Here is a 23,761-nt window from a genome sequence, read left to right as displayed (position 1 = left end):
ACAGTAATAGACAAAGTTGTAAGGTGAGATTGACTTTATGCAGCGCCACAAGAAGTGAAGGCGGATGACATTAAAGGACAAGTTCGGTATTTTAGACTTAAAGCCCTGTTTTCAGATTGTTTATGGTGAAATAGAATGGTTTTGACTGAAATTTCGACATTTGCGGCTGTCCTGAGAATTTTTGCGTGTTTGTGTTTCAGCTCAGACCTCTACAATGGGTTTAATGGTGCACTGGAACAATCCTTCCTAAAATGCATTAAACTTTCATTTACAAAGACGTGAAACTCACCGAGTGGTCAGGGGTGTTCACTGATATGCTCACACAAAAATTACTGCAAACGATGCGTTCCAACAGTTGTTTTAGCATTCGTTGTTAACTTGTGGACCTATTTTCCCAAACGCCTCACACTCGTACATTCTTCCACTTAGAGCTTGAATAATAAACACTCCAGCCCAGGTGGTGGCGCTAATCCGCCTTTGCCAATTGCAGGAATAGAAACAAAGTTCCCGGCGCGGAGTAATACCGTACCTCACAGCACATCTAATACATGTCAATGGAGTTGGTAAAAACTACGATAAAACCTGTTGGAATGCGTCTTTTGGAGCGATTTTGTGTGAGCATACCAGTGAACACCCCTGACCACTCGGTGAGTTTCACGTCTTTGTAAACGAAAGTTTAATGCATTTTAGGAAAGATTGTTCCAGTGCACCATTAAACCCATTGTAGAGGTCTGAGCTGAAACACAAACACGCGAAAATTCTCAGGGCAGCTGAAAATGTTGAAATTTCAGTCAAAACCATTCTATTTCACCATAAACAATCTGAAAACAGGGCTTTAAGTCTAAAATACCGAACTTGTCCTTTAAAATACAGTGAAAACAACTGATAAACACTCCTCTGTATGATTTCTCGAATCGTTCTCGCAGTACTTTGATGTCATCTGTCCGTCACTTCTTGCAGCCCTGCGTGAATTCGAAAGAATTCTAGCCTATATGAGGAACAACATTTAAAGCTGCAGCTGACTGACTTAAAATGACGCTGAAAGTGGCTATCAAGTCATTTGTTTCCTGCTTAGCGAAACCTGCATGCAAAGACAGTGCAGCACATGATGCAGCTATTTTGAAATGATTGTAATAAATTGTAAAAAATAAACTTGGCTTTGTATCAACGTCATTTCAGGACAGATACAATTTGAGTGCTGCTGACTCCGCGTAGACACTTTGAACACTATCACTGCAATGACTGGTGAGCCATTGAGGTTAAGGTGCCTTGCTCAAGGGCAACACAGTTGCAACCCCGCCAGTTGTGAACCTCGAATCAGCAACTCTTGGATTTGAAGAACGACACTCTAACCACCAGGCTACAACTGCCCCCAACTGGGGTTGATTTGCCTGGTGATGGGGAATGGATGGAAGCTCTCCAATGCTATGGTGTCATTGTAAGCAGAGAGATTTCCCTGTAGAGAGGGGTCCAATAGGTGGTCAGTAGGAAGCTTATTCCACTCACTAGCAGCGACTAATGTACAAAAACAGAGAACATAATTCTGAATAGAGATAATCTGGAAAAATAGTCTACTGTGACCAGGATAGAGGTATTGCCTCTAGATACAGGTAGGTTGGTGACAAAGTTGACTCTTAAGTGTGACCAGGGTTGTTGAGGGATAGGGAGAGAAAGTAACTTCTCAGATGAATAGTGGCATGGAGTTTTTGCAACCTCTCATGTACCTTCTGATGTCCTCAGTCAGATTGGGCCACCAGAAACATATTTCAGTTGCAAAAGGGTTCCATTGGCCTCAGGATGTCCAGTGCCCAGGGAAGTATGTGCTGACTGAATGAGAGTAGTTTGTTGTCATGGTGGAACATATGTCCTGTCAACAGGGCATCCCAGTGAAAAGGGTTGACAGAGTCCATTGGATGTGACTGACAATAATTTTTAATGGGTTAACGAGTTCAGGTTTTTCAGGAGTTTCATCAGGAGAGTGGAGATGGAGCGGTGTGTATTCAATTGCTTGGGTGCTTTGTATGAAAAGGCTCTTTCCCCCATGGTCTTGAGCTAACATGAAGGCTGATGTAGTAAAATATGTATATATGAGGTTATACATGCTCCTGAGGTCCAACTTAGTAAAGATCCTGGCTTCACGTAGTTGTTCCGGGGCACCTAGGACGAGGGGAAGTGGATAATGATAAACTGTGATCTAATTTAATGCCTAAAAATCTATGCAAGGCCTCAAACTTCTTGGTCCTTCTTGGCCAGAAAGAAGAAACTGGATGCAGCAAGGTAAGTGGATGGATGAATGTAACCTTATTTAAGAGCCTCCTCGGTAGATCGTTGACATGTCCACAGACTGATTTTTAATGGGGCTTTCTATGGAGGTAAAGTTATTCTTAACCTAATCCATTCTTAACTGGTAGCACTTAAACAGGGTAGATCGGTCATTCCAGAGTGGAAAACATCATGTGAAGCACTTTTTACCCATTTCAGGATGTCACTGTTAACCCAGGAGATAAAATGATTTTGGGTTAGGATATCTTATCTTCTGGTTATTGAGTGCACTTTGTATTGTGAAGTTGAGTCTTTTCTTGAGCTGGAGTTGGTTACATAGGTCGGAAGAGATGAAGATGCCGGCTGACCTGTAATCAATCAGGGCTTTAACTGAAACAGAAGTAGTGAGTGGATAAGTTAACGTTAATATGGAAGGAGTAACCACTCTCACCACAGGACACTGAGATTGAATGGGACACATAGGAAGAACTTGTCCAGATTGGCCACAATATAGGCATAGCTTCTGGGTCAGCCGATGTTGACGTTTGGCCAGGGGACAGTCGAGTTGATCTGGTTGGTGGAGAGAAGTAGTGTAATTTTAGCCCTGAAAGTGTTCCAAACATTAACAAATGTGGTAAGTCACACGGATGGAAGCTCTCAAGTGCTGTGGTGAAAATTCACCAACTCTTGAAAAGAATATATACCTGATGGGTTCTTGTTGGTTTGGTCTTCTTTATCTGTCATCCAGATCTGGACACACAGAGAACATTTAATCCACAGGTGTATTTATTAAAGCATAACATGGGTAAGTGGAAACATACTATAACGTAAAGTCCTTAATAATATGGTGGCGAGTTACATATTGGTTTCCTTTTAGATACTGAAAGGTATTCAGAGAGGGTAAGTGAGAGGAGCATGTAATGATGGTTGCAAGAACATTGAGTGGTGTGAAAGCTGGGTGTAGCTTTGACAATAGCTTTCTTGAAAAAAACAACAATTGTATGCCATGCACTGCATTAAATACATAGGCTAAAATATTTTGCAAGAAGGCCTTTAATATAATCTAACAAAGGGGCTGGGTTATTGCTTTTCTTTGATTATTGCACAACATCCCTCATATTTTTTATATTCTCAGAATTTTACTGTAACATTAAATATATTTTCTCTTTCTACTTGAACTCTTTATCCTAGATCCTTATGTGAAGGTTTCTTTGATGTGTGATGGTCGGAGACTGAAAAAAAGAAAAACCTCTACCAAAAGAAACACATTAAACCCAGTGTACAATGAGGCTATAGTGTTTGATGTCCCTCCAGAGAGCATTGACCAAATCAGCCTTCTAGTAGCTGTTATGGACTATGACCGGTGAGAATTGTCTGTTTGTCTCTTTTTTGTCATGCACAGATATCTGCACCATCACAGAAGTAAATAATAAAAATGAAAATAATGAGATATAATTACTTTAGCTGTACGTATTTGTGATTGGAGAACAAGCAGTAATGTCAAACGAATTCCCTAGCTGTCACTGGGGAAAGTACACCTTTGTCATGACACATGACATAAAGACAAAGTCCACGTGGCAAAAAACAGTGCCAGGGATCCAGACCCCCCAAGACAAGAAGCGGGCCACCCGTCACCACATGGAGGTGGGCTTGGGATCCCACGCCACTCTATGCTCACTGGCCAGCCACACCCACGCGGGGCTCGCCAACCAGGAACATGCCCGCAGAGCTCGCCGAATGGACACGCACCTGCGGGGCTCGCATGCCGGAAACAGGCACCCGGAACTCTCCCTCCAAAAAGCCGGCACTTGCGGCACGCCGTCTGGGAAGCAGGAACTCCTCCTTTGCTCCCCAACTAGAACCAGCACCAAGACAGCCCTCCCGGAACCCACGGCTAACAGTCCTGGGATGCGTGCTCGCGTTCTCACCGCCCAGGATCTTTCGGCTCCCTGAACAGGAACGCCTTCTTGCGGTCCTCCCTCCAGGGACCCGCGGCTCACCGACCAGGAACACGGGTCTCACGTCTCCCGCCTGGGAGCGCAGACATGGCTCATCATACCGGGACACGGATACCAAACAAGATGACACCAGATGACAGGAACATACTTGACGGACGCAAAACTAAACTTGGTAAACAAAACAAAAAAAAACAGAGCTGTCTGCTGGGTTCTAGAATGGCTGGATCATTCTGTCATGTGTAGGGAAGACAGAACCCAAGTGCAGACAGCTCTCAACTAAAAGACTTTTATTATATAACAAAAACACCCTCGAGGGGGCAAAACAAAAGACAATAATCCAAATGAATAACATGACACTAAACAGGGCAGGATGTGACAAAACAAGAACACACAACATCATCATAAGATGAACAATGATCCAGCACAAGACAGTAGACACAAGGGCATTAAATAGGGGAGAACTAAACTAGGGAACAAGGACACACAGGTGAAGGGAGTTAACTAATAATGAATAATTAACAAGGGAACAAGGGGGCAGGGTTAAGACTTAAGACAGGAGAGCATGAGGTACACAAACACAAAACACAGGCCACGTGACTCTCCACACAAAACAAGACAACAGTAATAAGGGATGCCATGATCCTGTCACATGAAACAAGGGAAAATACATACAGTGCTGACAGGATCATGACACATACTGGTAAAAAAATATAAATATATGCACCCAAATTGTACGTATTAGGACTTTTTAAATGATACTGCCCCAGTGACAGCTCGGTACCATTTTTTTGACCATTTGTCTGACAGTGTATGATGGGAACATATACAGTTATCGGTGACATCTTGTGTCAGGTGTAAAATGACGGTGCATCATTCTTATTCTTTTTAATGGATGTTTGCTGATAGGGCACTTACTGCCACCCACTATTACTATAAGATTTTTGACACTTTACCAACTTTATCTAACACAAATCTTAGTTTCTTTGTAGTATTATTTAGCGCTTAGGACTCAGCAGTGACTTTCACTCACACTACAGGTCAGTCAGGGAATACAAATATGGATGAAAAGTGGGACAGAAGTCAAAATATCTTATATATCTTAAAAACACAATCAACCCATTTGGGTAAATTGCCTGTCAACATTCTCTAAGATGTTTTTTTTTAAATGACTTTAGAATGCTTTGTTCACCTGCAGTCTTCTTTCACTGTTGTTTACAAGATTAATAGGAGAATATTCCCGTAAAGTAATATAAGTCTTTGGCTTTTTTCACAGTGTAGGTCACAATGAGGTCATAGGAGTGTGTCGAGTAGGTAATGATGCTGAGGGTTTGGGCAGAGAACACTGGAATGGAATGCTGACTTACCCACGCAAACCCATTGCACACTGGCACCCTCTTGTTGAGGTAGGAGTGATGCTGATTTTCTCCACTGCTAAAACATACTTAGGCCCAATCCCATGTCTACCCCTTACCCCTACATTGCGTCCCGGTTCCCCCGGTCTGATCACATTTCTGAGACAACACACCGGGAAACTTCTTTTTAGGTTTTAGCCCACTAAACTTATCGTCTACTTAGGCCGTATGATGACGGTGTAGTAGTTGTGTCCTATTTGTGTTTCAAGGGTTGAGGGGTAGGTGCAGGCATGGGGTATAACATAGAGTTGGGATTGGGCCTTATTCAATCCATAAACTGTTTTTTAAAATAAGTGTTGCAAATATAAACATATAAGTATGTTTTATGTCTATCAAATCCATATATGATGATATGTTTAACTATTCAAAGAGAGATCAGGCTTATTATCCTTCCAAAAAACAATTTATGAAATAATACAAATCTACAATCTTATGCATTTGCCAGGACTTTTATCCAAAGCAGCTCACAGTTCATTTGAAAATGTATTCTTGGGAAATGAAGTCAGCATTTAAAATGGATCAGGAAAGTTTATCAAAGTTGTTCAAAGACAAGAATGGGTATTGGGAATTGGTTTTAAGACTATTTTTATAAGAGGTTTTGATCCACTTCAAATATTTACTAGTATTATATATTATTTAGCAACATGTCTCTCTTGTCATGTGAACTAAAGTCAGAACACTCATGCACAAACACAACCCCTCCCCACCCTGTAAATCAACAACGTTTTTTTTCTTGTGTCTTGGTATTTGTGTCTTAAAAACGTAATTCACATGGGAAAATTTAAAGACACAGTGAGACAGTAACAGCTGTTAGGGAAAGGTTAAAATTCTTACTATCTGTAAAAGCATTGTCTAGAGATTTAAAATGTATAGTGTGCTGTCATATGTGATACTGCCGGGAGCAGGAACATATCATTTCTCTCTCACAGCAGATGTCTGAGGTGTAGAGAACTGTGACAATGACCATGTTTACATGCACCATCATAATGCGATTATAATGGGATTTTGGCAATTTTTCGATTATACTTTACCTCATGTAAACACAATACTTCAATAAAAAGAATGTGATTAAGCTCATATTCACAGCAAGTATAATCGTATGGCATACATCGTTTTTAATCCCAGTATGCGGCCATGTAAACACTTTAATCTCATCTATACCGCACAAACTGAAGTGCGCGTGTGTTTTTGTCAAGTACCTTAAGCACAAATTCTTTTAAACTTGACATTAGGAAGTTTTCCCTGAACTCTGTCAACACGACTCGCTGTCAGCAGTCTGGTTTAATCCAGAAACAGCTCAAATAATGCCATATAAAAATGTTACAGGCACTGTCATAATATTTGTGTTTTCATCACAGCACAGAATAACGAATTATGTCCATAAGAATGTGTTTGTCATTTAATGTAAGTAAATAAAAACAATGGACAGTATGTGTAAGTTCATCATTTGTGCTCTGAATTAAGCTATGTGTGAATAATAAGCACAGTCATTAACGAATTATCAGAAAATAAAAACTGTCATGTAAACATCTTACTGCGACTAAGGCCTTACTTTTATTATTGGAAATAATCGTATTATTGGTGTACATGCAAACATAGTAGGGTTGCCACCTGTCCCGGTTTTACTGGGATTGTCCTTCTTTTTAATAACCTGTCCCGGGAAATTTATCAACTCTCCGGGGACACTGATTGTCCCAGTTTTCGAAAAGCTATGTGAATATGTAATTTAGTGCACGCACGGCAAAGAGGGAGACCTTGCGTCTGTGTGTGTGTTTGCCTCATTTAGCGCATGTTAGACAGAGAGCCTCCTGATTGGCCTGTTTCAGGACATCAACCAATCAATTGTCAGTGTGGGCGGGCTTTTTTCTGTTCTCACGAAACAAATTAATCAGTGTGTCTAGAAACAGGACCGCCATGGCAGAGGGAGAGTGCCCCAAAAGCGAAAATATAAGACACATTTTACACTAGACTACATGAAAGTGTATCCCTGTCTTAAAAGAGTTAAAATCTTGCATGGTGTACAGTTTGTAACAGTGACTTCAGCTTTACCCATGGCTAGTTGCTATTTAGACCTGTTTAAAGTTGCAATGGAATATAAATAAAAAACAGTTTACATAAATAGTATAAGCAGCTTTTATAAATTGTAAAAGTGATTTACATATTTTAATATAATTAACAAATAATTGGGTAACACTTTACAATAAGGTTCATTAGTTAACACATTAACTAATAATAAACTGCACTTATAGCATAAAGCAATTTTTTATCTTTGTTAATGTTAATAATACATTTATTTAAATCTTGTTAACATTAGTTAATGCACTGTGAACTAACATGAATAAACCATGAACAGCTGTATTTTTATTTACTAACGTTATCAATTAACAAATTACAGTAACAAATGTACTGCTCATGGTTTGTGCATGTTAGTTAATACATTAATTAATGTTAACAAATAAGAATTGAAAGAAAAAGATTTGTGAAGTGTTGCCAATAATTGCATAGGCCTATAGAAATATTATGCTATGGGGGGGGGGCTTGTGAGCAAACCAATTGGCCGGGTCATCGATATGTCCAGGTTTTTATCAGACATGGGTGGCAACCCTAAAACATAGTCATTCTTTTATCTACAAAAGCATTTTAACCGGACATTCCCACCTAACAGCACTTCGATTTTCAGAGCCAGTGAAGTTTACGTCATTACAACCATTATAGTCTGTACATAGGGAAACAAAACAACATTTCTCCAGGATCATGGTGCTACATAAAACAACACAAGACAGTGCTATATAAGACAATATACTGACCTATAAAATACATTAAGTACACTAAATAGAATAAATAAAAAGTTAAATAAGAACTAAAGGTAAGAACTACACTCTATTTGCAAGACTATATGAAGTGCAAACGAGCAGTGTGTTAGCAGCACTAATGGCCATGGGTTTGATCACAGGAAACACACATACTGATTTAATTTGTAATGTAATGAATGTCACTTTAGATAAATGCATGAACAGCATAGACAAAAATAGCAAGGCATAGTAACGGGGTATCCACTTAGGAATTGAAAAGAATTCAAGCAACCTAAAAAAACATTAAATAAACATAATGCTCTGTAAGCATACAATGGTTTCATTTGCAGAGGTGTAAAGTAGTGAAGTAGTTTTACTCACTACTCAAGTATCTATATACTGTAGTATTTTTGTCCAATTAATTAGCAATAAGTACATATGACTAAGAGGCTGTTTACACCTGGTATTAAGATGAGTTTTTGTCAATCAGATCACAAGTGGACGTAAATACAAGTTTAAATGGGGTGTACAATGTTTTCTGCTTTTCCACTTTCAACCACATTCAAAGGGAGTAGAAAGTGCATTGTGATGTAGACCAGTGGTTCTCAAACTTTTTCCACGTGCGGTCCAGCTTCGGTGCACTTCTTTGCAGGCCCCCCAAAGAAAATTTAGGACAAAAAACTGTTCTAATATTTAACATTTTAATTAAACAAAACATATTAAGTTATACAAAGTAGTGCTGTTGGCTAGTAGCCTTATTTTTTTTTTAGGTTTAGTTACACAAAAAATTCATGCTTAATGAATGTATTTTATAAAATGTCATAAAACTGGGGCCCCCCTGGCACCATCTCACTGCCCCCAGTTTGAGAACCACTGGTGTAGACGCACATGTGGTCAAATGCGTTCGAGCAGCCACAAAACACTGCGTACTCTTTGCCTATTGATCTAGTTTGGTGTACCAAGCACAATGTTTTAACATAGGTTATGACCTTTAAGGGGGTCGCACACAGCACGAAAAGAGTCTACGACAACTCGTAGGTATTGTACACCGGAAATGCGCATTAAATAGCGCAAGCTTAGTCAGATAGCGTCTACTTCAAAATGCTAAATATATGTTAGCAGCAAATGTTAATCAAAACGATTTGGGACAAATATGATGTCATTTAACTATGTGAGTGGCGCTCTGTGGCGTGACAGGCATTTGATCAGCGTCCTGAGCCACAGCGGACAGCCGTCGCCAGGCGCCACCGGTGTGCGTACATTCATAGAAAGCAATGTTTTCTGTTTTTAGATTCATGGCGTGGTGCGGCACTGCACTTCTCGTCCGGTGTGCGATCCCCTTTAGGTTTTTTATTGATAAAACTGAAGCGGCTTCTCTTCGGCTCTTTCGTTTGTTTCATTTTGCAAGCGTTTGAAAGTTGTGCAAGCTTATTTCTTCAATTGCTCTGTAATATCAGAGAAAGCTCTTACATATACAGGTACAAAACTTTGTGCAGCATGTTTACTAACAAACACACAGCAGACTCTGAGATAATATTAGTTCGCATTAATTTAAACCCATCTCCACTCACGTTTAAATGAAATCAGACAGACTCGCCCACAGACCACCCCCTCAGTAATAAGAACAGAGACGGATGAAAATAGCAGGTGTATTCGTGAGTGTGTCTCTCTCGCCCACTTGTGATCCGATCGACCGAAACACATTTTAATAGCAGGTATAAACAGCCTCTGGACTAGGACTTGTTCTCTTTTGATTTTTGCAGTATCACAGTACTGGAGGTGGAAGTCAGGGGGGCTCCTGTAATTCCCTGAAGGCCCCTCCATCTCCATAGCCTGAAGACATGGATGATCTTCAGACCTACAACAGGAGGAGAGGATTCATGTGCAAGATGTTTTACTCTGGGATCCAGAGGTCCAAGAACAGAAACCTCCAGATGGTCGTTGCTTACAACAAAAATGCCACGTCATTTTCTACCTGTGCATCTGGAAGTTCTGCATGGGGGATAATGAATGTTTCAGATGCATGTTGGGTGGTCACATACTGTATGGTTATTTTGTGCTACTCATGGTGAAATGGAAAAAGAAAATATAAAAGTGGAAAAGAGTATTTTCATGTTGCAAGTGTTTTCTAAATCAGTCCTGGTACATGTTTTTAAATGGAGTGTCGATGTATCACTCAACAATCTCTTGGTCAGAATGTGAATTTCACTTCTTTGTGTTAATTTACTCCTCTCCTCATCACAGCGCATGGGTGTGTGTTTCGATGTGGTACAGTTCAAGATGTTCTCCGTTTCTGTTTGAAATGCTCTGTGAATTTTGTCATAAAGAGTCTTGGTGGTGAACTGTTTGAAGACTTTGCAAGTAAAATGTTATTTCTCATGTTATGAAAAAAATATTTCTGAAAAAAAAACAGGATTCTTTAAATGAGTTTCTCCATTACATATATCAAATCTGATTTCTACAGTATTTGCAGGTAAAATGTGATTCCAACAACGTACTTGTTTTACGTTTGGATTGATACTGTAAGGTTTATTTACAATGTAAACTTTTTTACATATGAACACTGAAACATACAACATTTCAGTTCTGGTGTGTTATCAGATGGGATTTATAAAGATTTGTTACATTTACATGAGTAAATAGTATTATTTATGATGTAGATGCTGTCCGTATCTTAATTTCAATTAATATCCAAACATACAGACGTGTAAAACTTCTTGTTATGTGCAAGCAGTTACAAATGAGATGTCCTGTTATAACAGTGTATGGGTGTCAATATCTTTATAGCAGGGAGTGACTATTTATTTACACACAGACGGTATATATTGCAGTTTGTGCCCTACTATTATTTTAACATGGTATCACCCCAAAGCATGTATTAGGCATGCTGGTCCACTAGAGAATACATTTCAGTGTCAGATCTATGACATCACTTGCAGACAGCACAAGATGCACAGTTATAAAATCATCCACATCTGTTTCAAATAAGACAACATCACTTATAATAAACAAAGAAATAAAACTTTTATTAACAAACAATGCGCTTTTGGCTCTGGCATCATCCTGTCAATAATCACGCTGTCTCACAATCTTCATGTAGCTCTTACTAAAGGCTTTGGTATGTCGTGCTGTATGGTGCTGACGGGGCTGACTTTATAATTGCGCAGCACATTTTATCATCCAACAAGCTTAGACTAAAGATTTTAAAGAGTACAAATTATCTTATTCATAATTTTACATTTCCTTTGGTGTGTAAGTGTGTATTAGTACATGTTACCAGTATGTAAAAGGTACAAATCTCAAAGTAAACAATGACAGGTATATCTCTTTTCTTGGACTACAACAAAAACACGGATTGTAGGCAATAGTTTACTTCCTGGGCCGGTTGACGTAGACACGACAATCATTATCATAATTCAGCCCAATTCTGACATACAGCCTGTCTGTAAGTAGTCTATGTTTTCATATTTAAAGAATTTACTACTGACTTAAATATGATTCAAACACAAGTTTTGAGCAGTGCAGAGTAGTGCTTGGTGTTTGTCGTTTTAACCATCACAAATGTAGACATGGTTTTAAAGGGGACAGAGAATGAAAAACCATTTTTACCTTGTCTTTGTTGAATAATGGTAGTCTACCCACATTCACAAACATACAAAAAGAGCTAGACATGCTAAACATCTCAGTCTCATAGAAATTCCTCTTTTAGAAATGTCAGCCAGAAAACGCTTAACCTTAGCGATGACACTGGTAGTGACGCTTCTCTCAGACCAATCAGTGATCTACTGTGTTTTTGCGTCACAGTTGGTATCAGCTTGGATCGCTTGGAACCCCAACCGAGGTGGTATGGGAAAAAAAATCGTTACTACATACTGCACCCAATGGAAAAGCTCCCAAAAGTAAGCTGACCCGACCCAAACCAAACCGTGGGGTACTATGCAATGGAAAAGCACCATAAAAGTGGAGCCTACACATATCACATCATAAGTCTGAAGTGCTAGCATCCATTACAGGTGAAGTACAGCTTGCGCTGTCTTGAGCAAACATGTTGTCATCTGTGCTCTGCTTAAGTTTCCAAACTCCCTTTTAATGATGAAAAACATCCACATGTTGAGAATCAGGAACACCATACCAGTTTTTTTCCAGACTTGCAGTTTGTGGCGGCACATTCACAACGCACGTGCGCATTATTTGTGTATATGCACCTTAAATGAGGCTCAGCAGAGCGCATCAACATTTTGTGGCGGACTGAGAAATAAATGAATGTATGGGGAAGTTTAGCATTCCAACAACGCTCTCACGTGTATGATACAGCAGCAGGCAGAGCAAATATAACGACACACCTATAATCCCTCCCACTGCGAAGTGATACTAAACTCGATGGAAAAGCTAACCAAGCCAAAGTGAGGTGAGCTGACCCAACCTGACCCAAACCAAACCGTAGGGTACTATGCAATGGAAAAGCGCCATTAGATACATAATGTACTTGCTGACATCCTCGAATAACACCCAATTGACATAATCACTGTAAAGATACTGATAGTCCTTTGATTTTGCTTATCGCCTTACCATCACAGGCTACTGAATCTACAAAATAGCTAAAAATGCTACCATGCATGATACAAGGCCACTTTACATCATCCTCATAACCATACACTGCAGAGGGTTATTTCTCTCTTTTTAAGTTCGTTGAAGTTGTGTCCCCATAACATGTCACATCCTGCTAGTTTACTTTATACCAGAAGACACACACACTTTTGATGCCAGGCCTCATGGGAAACTTGTGGATAGCTATCGAAGCAAGTGCACTGCCATCCTGCAATACCACAGTGTGTGACGTCACTGGGTTCTTGTCTTGACTGAGATAAATAGATATAGTTTAGGACTGATAGGAAAAGTTACAGAAAGATGGAAACTTGGAAAGACACAAGCCACATTAAAAGACGAAAGGGATGGCGTTACCCTATTGCTCCTGGTTGTAAAAATTTCCATAAACTGCCACTTAAATGGAGAACAGTACTGATTCACTGGCTAGTGGCACTGAAAAGGAAGCATCCTCCAATAGGTACAGCCAGAGTAAAACATTTTTGAAGAAAGATTATATTAAGGGGAAGACATTCCAGTTGGACCATTTAGTCATTTTTCAGTGAATAACAGAGAAACGTCATGTAGTAATTTAATGCTACTAAACATAATGACACAAGCAGCTGATTGTGACATTTATAGCCTTAAAGAATAATGGGATTTGTGGTTTTTGGTGTCACTTTGAATTATATCAGTGGCAAATTTATAAACATTCTGTTTTATTTTTATTTATTTTTAATTGTTTTTTTTTTAAATATAAAAAAAATATTGAATATAGGGCAGATTAAATATATATTGTCAATCTAGGCAATTACAATAATGCAGGGGTGGGGAACCCTGGTCCTGGAGGGCCACAGTCCTGCAGAGTTTAGTTCCAACCCTAATTAAACACACCTGAAAAATCTAATTAAAGTCTTCAGGATTACTTGGAAATGAAATTCAGGTGTGTTTGATTAGGGTTGGAACTAAACTCTGCAGGACTGTGGCCCTCCAGGACCAGGGTTCCCCACTCCTGCAATAATATAAAGTTTGTCAAATATTAATGAATATGATCTGATTAATTAAATCCATTTGAATAAAATCAATATCAGTGATTGACTGAATAAGCAGTGTAGAGTATAGGTATATATTGTTCCTCTCTGGCCTATTTTTGTCACACTCATCTCTTGTGTTTCCCCAGTCCAAGTCTCTTATTTTGATGTTGTCTATTGTCATCCATGTCTGTAGTTCTTTGTAGTTCTTTTGTTCATTGGTTCTTTGTAATGGTCTGTCCATGTGTGTCTTGTTATCTTGTTTACCCATGTGTGTATATATAGCTTTAGTGTTTCTTTTGTCAGTTGTTGCATGTGGCTGTTTTTGGTGTAGTAAATTTGAATGAGGGACTTAGAACGGTGTTGTTACACATTGTAGTCTCAAACATTGTAGATATGATAATTAATTCTATGAATTAGTAATATTTTAAACGTTCTCCACAATCTCTATTTAAGGGGAACAAACATTAGCTCAAAAGTAAAGTACTTAGTGATCACTTATATCTATGTGGATCAAATAAATGAGAAAAACTTAAAACTCAAACCTGTCAAGTGTCTGGCTTACATTTGTCCAGCGAATGTTTAGTAAGACACTAGAATGTAATAGGATACAACCCTCTTGACGAAGGACATAAATATCCTACAATTGATCTAACAGCTTTAAGAACAGGTAGGGATCATTTTCAATGATTAGTGACTCCAGATTATGTGTATAAACTACTACAACAACAACATTACATGTGATACAAATCAGACTTTGACTAACCAAATATATGCTACACATACAGTTCAGCATTTGGATAATGTTATGTGGAGAAAAGAATAAAGCATGAAGTTATGGCAGTATTTGTAATTCAGCAGATCAAAGCCGAAAACCATCAGCTATGTAATTTGAATGAACCTTAATTAAAAGGGGTTAATGATGCATAATATTTTATAATATAAATTTGACTTATACTGTTTTTGTCACAAAATCATTTTGGCAATCATTTTTTTTTAGACATGCAAAGATGTAGCTTAGTTTATGAGCACATGTAAGCTTACTTTGGTAAAATTCTAACAGTCGTAAGCATCCAGGATCAAGATATTGGTAACAAATTTGGTATTAGAGGAGAAAAACGAGGCGATGTGTTCAACAAAGGAAGCAAAGGTAGGCGAGTGCTGGACGAATTGAAAAACCAGTTTGCCGATGTCATTATCGATATGGGCAGCCTTTCTGTTTGCTCTGTTGTAAAGTTCTGGGCGTATGCAAAAGCTACAATGTTAAAATACATTTTGATACCACCCATGCAACGTTTGACCAAAAATACCCTACTGGATCCCAGGACGGAGCTCTCGACAAATCTTGCATGTGCTGAACAAAATATAAGTTAGTTTAAGTGTCCCAGGCCAAGACATTAGCATCGCTCCTTGTCAAACACGGCACACCGTTTAGCAATGTTTTGGAAGGTTTTTTTGGAAGCACAAAGTCACAGAATCAATTTTACAGCTCAGTAATGACACAGTTACACGTTGAATTTCAGAAACTGATGGAACAACTAAAACTAAGCTAGTCACTGCATCAGCACTAAGTTTGGCAGCAGTTGAATCTACAGATATCAGAGACATTGCTCAGCTTTACATTTGGCTGAGATGCATGAATTCAGAAACATTTGAGGTCACTGAAGACTTGTTGGTTTTAAAATTGAAAATATATTGCCTGGCAGTAAACTTTATCATTTTACAGGTATTATTTATGCTATTATAGTAACATTACACACTAACTAGGGTTTAAAAAAATGGTATCAGGAAGAACGTGACCTTTAAGAAAGTCTGTGGTGGCCCTGTGGTCTGTAGATAGTGGGTAGGACAAAAGAAAGCTGTTTGTTTTTATGATCTGTTAGTGCCATATTTAGCAACCATTATTTCAAATGAAAAAAAATTTATAGTCCAGATATTTGAATATTTTGTAATAGATTGGCCCTGTCCCAAATGGCACACTTTATGTGGACTTGGCGCACTTCATGTGGACTTTTGGTCTCGTGGCCTTAAATTGCACATTCTCCCCTAGTCTACAAGTTCGTAGGGTGTCCTATCTGTCATTTTTACGCTCTGAAGTGTGCTCATCAGCGCCCCCTTTGCACCCTTGATGTGGTCTTCAGCGAAGCCCACACTGCTGCAGGCTTCACACACTTTACCAACCAAGAAGTCCTTGCGAAAGAGCAATCCGAGGACGGATAGGAGGAGTGCACACTGATGGACTCCACAAGTTCAGAGTATGCCATTTGGGACAGGGCCATTGTAGCAACACCACCCCCTCTACACTTCAAGCGAGGTTCATGCTTTTAATAATATGTGGGGTGGATTCATTTAAACTAATGTAATCATCCATTTGAAAGCAAAGGGTCTGTTCTTTCATTTGATATATTTGTATGTTTATATAATTTTAAAGGAAAATTTTCCTGGAAGGAATTTTTTTTAACTTTTGTTAAAATCACAAAATAATGCTGGCAGGCAACTTTTCAAAAAAAGGCTGGCGGGGAATGAGTTAATCAGATTTGTACGAGATGCTGTAAATGTTGCCCTATATTTATTTGTTTGGAGTACAGACACAGTTGTAATGTGTTAATACTCTGGTACCATAAACGCTGTGCTGTGATATGTGTTCATAGGCTTCAATATTTTTGTAGGCTTGAACATTGATCAGTTGAATGTTATGGACATTAATGTGTCAGACCATTTGTGATAAAGCGAACACCACCAGTTCGCTTTGAGACGTGGGTATGTCCCAAAATACCACAATAACGATGGCCCAAACCGTAAGAGTACTTTCGTACAAGGTGAAGTTTATTTACAGTGTATGAGAAGATAACCAAAAGTGATATATTTATATTTACAAGTGCAGACAAAAAAAACTAAATACCAAATAAATAAACAAAAAGGCAAAATAATGATGAAAACGTATACACAAGCAAATATCAACAATATATCAAACAACTTTTCTCCACTTCCACTCACTTTGGTCGACTTGGTAAACAAGTGCTTTGGATGAGTCTGGCCTCTCTCTTTATAGGCCAGACTCCTCCCCTAAATCGGGAGCTTAATTCACAGGTAAGTATAAATTAATTAAAACCCTCCTTCATCTTCAAGGATTTAAATACACATCTTCATTTAAACATAACAATAACATTTATCTTTTAAAAGCTAAATACACATATTAATACATAAATCAAACGCAATAAACACTTAACATTAACATACAAAAAATAACAATACCCCTTTAACAAAATAAATGGACTCGCCAACCTTCGGGTGTACTGCGCCGGCGCGGCGCACTTTGATGACGTCATAAGCGCGCGCCGCTCGATCGCTCAGGTTTGCCGGCACAGCGTGTCAGTCCGAAGGCAGCTAACCAAAACAAACAAACAAAACAGCGTGGGTGCAAAGACAATGTATGTGTATGAAGGGTCCAAGTTTTGGATGCTAACAGAGGGGAAGAGTGGTGTGAAAACATGTCCATGTGCCATCAGAGTGTGCGTGCACTCACAGCTTCGACAGCCGGGGAAACGGGATGGATTATGAGAGGTAAGTGAATGCGATGTGTGTATGTGTGTGTGTGTGGTTGCCAGTAATGATTACCCAGCGGGGAGGGCTAGTTCTCCTCCGTCACATTATCCCCCCCCTCTCTAAGCTGCGCACTGGCCGGGAACCGAGACAGGTAGTCGGCGACCACGTTCTGCTTTCCAGGACGATGCCGCACCTTGAAATTATAGGGCTGTAGGCTGAGGTACCATCTTGTGACCCTGGAGTTTCGGTCCTTCATGGAGTGTATCCACGTTAATGCCCTGTGGTCTGTCTCCAAGTCAAACTCCCGTCCCAAGAGGTAATATCGGAGACTTTCTAGGGCCCACTTGATGGCGAGGCATTCCTTCTCCACTGCCGAGTAACGTGTCTCTCGTGGCATCAGTTTCCGGCTGAGGTAGGTGACAGGCCTTTCTTCTCCTGTTGCTCCCTGTAACAGAACTGCCCCCAGGCCTGTCGCCGAGGCATCCACCTGTACGAGGAATCGCTGGGTAAAGTCTGGACTTTGCAGCACAGGATCAGCACATATCCTCTCCTTCAACTTGACGAAGGCATTTTCGCAGTCCTCCGTCCAAGGAATTGGATTCTTGATCCCTTTTGCAAGCAGGTTTGTGAGTGGCACTGCTAGAGTGGCGAAGTCTGATACAAATCTTCGGTACCAGCCGATCAGTCCCAAGAAAGACCTCACCTCCTTCTTCGTCGTGGGTCTGGGGCTCCTCCTTATGGCTTCCACTTTGTCCACCTGAGGACGCAGCTGTCGATTTCCCAGGTGGTATCCCAAGTATCTTGCTTCCTGCCTTGCCCACTCACACTTGTCCACATTTAGGGTCAATCCTGCATTCTGGATCTTCTGTAGGGTGCTCTTTAAATGTTGCAGATGCTCACCCCAGGAGTTGCTGTAGATGACCACATCATCCAAATAAGCAGCAGACCAACCTTCACAGCCTTGTAGCACTCGGTCCATCAGCCTCTGAAAGGTCGCTGGTGCCCCATGAAGGCCAAATGGTAAAACCGTGAATTGGTGCAGCCCAAGTGGTGTCCTAAAAGCTGTGTACGGTCGTGATGCTGGGTCTAGGGGTACCTGCCAGTATCCCTTGCAGAGATCCAAGGTTGTAATGTATTTCGCCTTCCCGATCCTCTCCAGCAGATCATCAATCCGAGGCATCGGGTAAGCATCAAACTGAGACTGTGCATTCAGCCTCCTAAAGTCTATACAGATTCTCAGTGTTCCATCCTTCTTCGGGACGATGACCACTGGACTGCACCATTCACTAGTCGAGGGCTCAATCACACCAAGCTCCATCATCAGCTCCACCTCCTTCTTCAGTGGGTCCACAAGCCGTTCAGGTACCCGGTAAGGCCGTTGTCTTGATGGTGTTGGGTTGCTCAGATGGATGTAATGTTGAGCCAACTCAGTCCGCCCAGGCCTCTGGCGGAAGAGAGCAGGGAACTGATCTAGGAGGTACTGCAGGTCTTTACGCTGGAGGTCCTCTAGGTGACTCAGATCCACCACAGACGCTCCTCTCTTGGCTATCGACTCCGCAGGTTCTTCCTCCACACAGTCCACCTCTTGTACCATCAATGATGTTTCTGCTGCTTCCTTACCGGCTGGCTCTCTCCACTCTTTTAGCAGGTTGACGTGATATGTCTGCTTGGTCTTACCCTTATCTGGATGGTGTATCTCATAGGTCACCGGTCCCATTTTCCGGATCACACTGTATGGTCCTTGCCACTTGGTCAACAACTTATTGGCCGATGTCGGCAACAGGAGTAGAACCTTCTGTCCAGGTAGGAACTCGCGCTTCCGTGCATATTTGTCGTACCATAATTTCTGCTTCTTCTGTGCCTCTTTTAGGTTCTCCTTCGCCTCCTCTCGGTATCGCTCAAGCCGATCTCTCATCTCCAGTACGTACTGTACTATCCCTTTCTCCTCAGCTCCACTTGTAGTGCCTTCCCATCCTTTCCTCAGAAGGTCTAATGGTCCTTGCACCTGCCAGCCGTATAAGAGTTCAAAGGGCGAGAATCCTGTTGACGCTTGGGGAACCTCTCTGTAAGCGAACAGAACAAATGGTAGCCACTTGTCCCAGTCTTTACCTGTATCGTTAACAAACTTCCTCAGCATGTTCTTCAGAGTCTGGTTGAATCTTTCGACCAGTCCGTCGGTTTGTGGATGATATGGGGTTGTTCTGATTGCTTTGATGCCTAGCTGGCGATTCAGTTGACCCATCAGCTTTGATGTGAAGTTCGTCCCTTGGTCGGTGAGAATCTCCTCTGGAATACCAACCCTGGAAAACAACTGTACCAGAGCCTGGATGACCTTCGGTGTTGTAATAGACCGAAGAGGGAATGCTTCTGGGTACCTTGTAGCGTAATCGCTGACCACCAAGATGTACTGATTTCCACTGCTGCTCTTTTCCAAAGGGCCTACGATGTCCATCGCTATTCGCCTGAAAGGACCAGAGATCACAGGGAGAGGTTGCAGGGGTGCTCGACCCCGCTGGGATACAATACTGGTCTTCTGACAGATGGCACATGTATTGCAGTATGTCTGTACATCAGTGTATAATGTGGGCCAGTGAAAACGTGAACAGATGCGTGCATGTGTTTTCTGTTGGCCGAGGTGACCGGACCAGGGGACTGTGTGTGCAATATGTAATACCATAGGGCGACAACATGTGGGGACAATCAAACGTGTTACATCATCAGTTTGTAAATATAACACATCATTCAACACCACATATCTCTCATTGCACACATTATCATTTTTCCCACATTCAACTTTTTCAAACAATGGTTTTAATGTTACATCACCCCTTTGCAAAGCAACAATATTCTCTGGGATCTCCCAGCCATCAACACTGAGACCTTCCACTGAAGATTCAGCGACTGGTGTACCCAGGTACTTTTCAAACCGCCGTTGTTGGCGTGACTTTCTGGGGCCCTTGGTTCCACCCTGCAGCAGACTATCATCAAAGTCTGGCAGTGGTTGGAGACCTGCCTTAGCTTGGGCTCTAGTCAACACAGGACATGACAGGTTAGCAATGGCATTCTCATAAACATTCACATTCTTGGTTGGTAACAGATCATATATGACAGGTATATCTCTACCAAGAATCATGTCAGCAGGTAAATTGTCAACTATTGCAACAGTCAATAGAAACATTTGATCACAAATACCCACAGTAACTTCAGCTTGAGGATACTGCTTAATATCCCCATGAACACATTGAACAGATGTTGTCATCAGATAATCAACATTATGAACATAACATGGTTTAATAAGGGATATAGAACTCCCAGTGTCCACAAGTGCCTGTAAGGTTTGTCCATTAATAGTCACATCACAACAATTTCTCAGGTTCCCAACAGAGTCTCGTACATTGTCCTCTTCCCTTGGAACGTAACAATAACCAGTCAATTTTGCCTTTCGTGCAGGGCACACAGATGCTTTGTGACCTGACTGCTGGCAATAGAAACAAATCAACCCCTTCCCCAATGATGGGTGTTGTCCCTGGGTGCTCGTATGCTCCACACCACTTCTCTGAGCCACAGCATCAGTATTACTCTGTGTGAAAGTGCGTACAGTACCTTTGGGGTTTTGAGTGCGAGGACCACCACGGTGAGCATTCAGGTACCTTTGTGCCAGCTTCGCCGCCTCCAGGCCTGATCTTGGCTCGTGCTCCTTCACCCACGTGCGTGCATCATAGGGCAGAACCCTGAGCAGCTGCTCGAGGATGACGATCTCGCCGATCTCCTCCTTTGTGTGATCCTTCGGCCGCACCCAACGATTGAAGAGATTCTTCAGCCGGTTATATGACTCTGTGGGCGACTCACCAGCAGGAACTGTAGCCGCCCGGAACCGTTGACGATATGTCTCAGCCGAGACGTCAAACTTTGCAAGAAGTGCCTCCCTCAGCTCAGAGTACTGCTCCGCCTGGTCCTCGTCCATGGCCAGATACGCCTCCAACGCCTGCCCTGTCAGCAGCGGTACCAGACGACAACTCCACTCCTCCTGAGGCCACCTCCATGTCTTAGCAAGACGCTCGAAACGTCGAAGATAACTCTCGATGTCCTCCCCTTGTTGAAAGACAGGTATCTTCGGCTCTGCCCGTTGTAACGGCTGATTGGGAGCAGGGAATCTCGGAGAGCCTACGTCAGGATCTGCATCATAATGACCCGTAACTCTCCGTGCTGCCGGGGTTGGTAGATCCATACGCAGACTTCCCATGTCCATCGATGACTGAGCAGGAAGTGCAGACTGCATTATGGTCTCCCGCAGACCTCGAAGCTCCAGCATGTGCCGCTCTTCCCTCCGCTCTTGTGCCTCCAAGAACTGGCGCATCAGAGTCACCATCCCATCATTAGCCTTAGACCCTGGTGAGACGGGCTTAGGTTGTGGTAAGTTGCGCTTTGGTGATGTACCGGAACGTTCAGTAGGCGATCCCTCGTCCTCCACTGACTCCGCAGCGTTCCAGGTCACATCCTCCTCCACTGCCTTCACCTTAGACCGTGCCCGGCCTTTATGCTTACGGGGAGCCATCCCACCGCTGCCACCAACTGTGATAAAGCGAACACCACCAGTTCGCTTTGAGACGTGGGTATGTCCCAAAATACCACAATAACGATGGCCCAAACCGTAAGAGTACTTTCGTACAAGGTGAAGTTTATTTACAGTGTATGAGAAGATAACCAAAAGTGATATATTTATATTTACAAGTGCAGACAAAAAAAAACTAAATACCAAATAAATAAACAAAAAGGCAAAATAATGATGAAAACGTATACACAAGCAAATATCAACAATATATCAAACAACTTTTCTCCACTTCCACTCACTTTGGTCGACTTGGTAAACAAGTGCTTTGGATGAGTCTGGCCTCTCTCTTTATAGGCCAGACTCCTCCCCTAAATCGGGAGCTTAATTCACAGGTAAGTATAAATTAATTAAAACCCTCCTTCATCTTCAAGGATTTAAATACACATCTTCATTTAAACATAACAATAACATTTATCTTTTAAAAGCTAAATACACATATTAATACATAAATCAAACGCAATAAACACTTAACATTAACATACAAAAAATAACAATACCCCTTTAACAAAATAAATGGACAACCTTCGGGTGTACTGCGCCGGCGCGGCGCACTTTGATGACGTCATAAGCGCGCGCCGCTCGATCGCTCAGGTTTGCCGGCACAGCGTGTCAGTCCGAAGGCAGCTAACCAAAACAAACAAACAAAACAGCGTGGGTGCAAAGACAATGTATGTGTATGAAGGGTCCAAGTTTTGGATGCTAACAGAGGGGAAGAGTGGTGTGAAAACATGTCCATGTGCCATCAGAGTGTGCGTGCACTCACAGCTTCGACAGCCGGGGAAACGGGATGGATTATGAGAGGTAAGTGAATGCGATGTGTGTATGTGTGTGTGTGTGGTTGCCAGTAATGATTACCCAGCGGGGAGGGCTAGTTCTCCTCCGTCACACCATTGTTGCATAATATTTGATTTGTCACATATAGTGGACTGTCTACCTCTTAAACCAATAACAAAAAGCACATTATAAATCAAACCACCACTGAGAAATTTTCCCTGTTATTTGATCCTAGTTCTTTTAATGATTGTAGTGATGTAGAATCATATCTCCAGTCTTTTAACAGTCTTTTAAATGTAAAAGTAATATCACAAAAACTTCTTGTCCGTGGTTAAATGATGAAATCTTGTCCTGTAGGAGAAATTGTCGTAAAGTTGAGCGCTTGTGGAAATCCACAAGTCTTGAAGTGCATAGGCTTCACTTGAAGGAGCTCATTACATCATTAAATGCAAGATGGCGCCTTTGTTTGGCATGGCCGCTGCTTCATCACTTTTGTATCGTTCTTATTTGTTTTTGTACATCTCCTTTATGGTCACTATAACCTGGCCTTTGAACGGTTATGTTACCGCTGTTCGGTCATACGATCGCGTCACTCTGATGAACATTGGAGTGTACATGGAAGAACTTTGCAGCAGCTGGGGGAGTTATAGTCAAACTTTTCCACCCCCGTTGGTGTGTGTACCCACCTTATTTGATTGTCCATTTTTGCTTCGGGGAAATGGAAATCCCAAGAAGAGACGAAGGAGAAGGGGTTGCAGAGCCGGTGTTCGGGTCAGGATGAGGCTCTCTT

At 41.4% G+C, this 23,761-nt stretch overlaps 1 protein-coding gene across 2 annotated transcripts in view; it reads left to right on the top strand.

Moving 5' to 3' along the window:
* Positions 1–11,054, top strand: part of syt9a (synaptotagmin IXa) — a 51,286-nt gene extending 40,232 nt beyond the window's left edge. For both annotated transcript variants that reach the window (XM_065270009.2, XM_065270008.2), the window contains exons 5-7: positions 3,454–3,625; positions 5,494–5,623; positions 10,188–11,054. In XM_065270009.2, the coding sequence (XP_065126081.2) occupies positions 3,454–3,625; positions 5,494–5,623; positions 10,188–10,256 (371 nt within the window). In that variant the 3' untranslated portion in view covers positions 10,257–11,054. The remainder of the gene's footprint in view (positions 1–3,453; positions 3,626–5,493; positions 5,624–10,187) is intronic.
* Positions 11,055–23,761: the final 12,707 nt, after the last annotated feature.

The sequence above is a fragment of the Paramisgurnus dabryanus genome, chromosome 9, assembly GCF_030506205.2.
Source record: "Paramisgurnus dabryanus chromosome 9, PD_genome_1.1, whole genome shotgun sequence".
Classification (NCBI taxonomy): domain Eukaryota; kingdom Metazoa; phylum Chordata; class Actinopteri; order Cypriniformes; family Cobitidae; genus Paramisgurnus; species Paramisgurnus dabryanus.
This window is presented reverse-complemented; position numbering and strand designations above follow the sequence as displayed.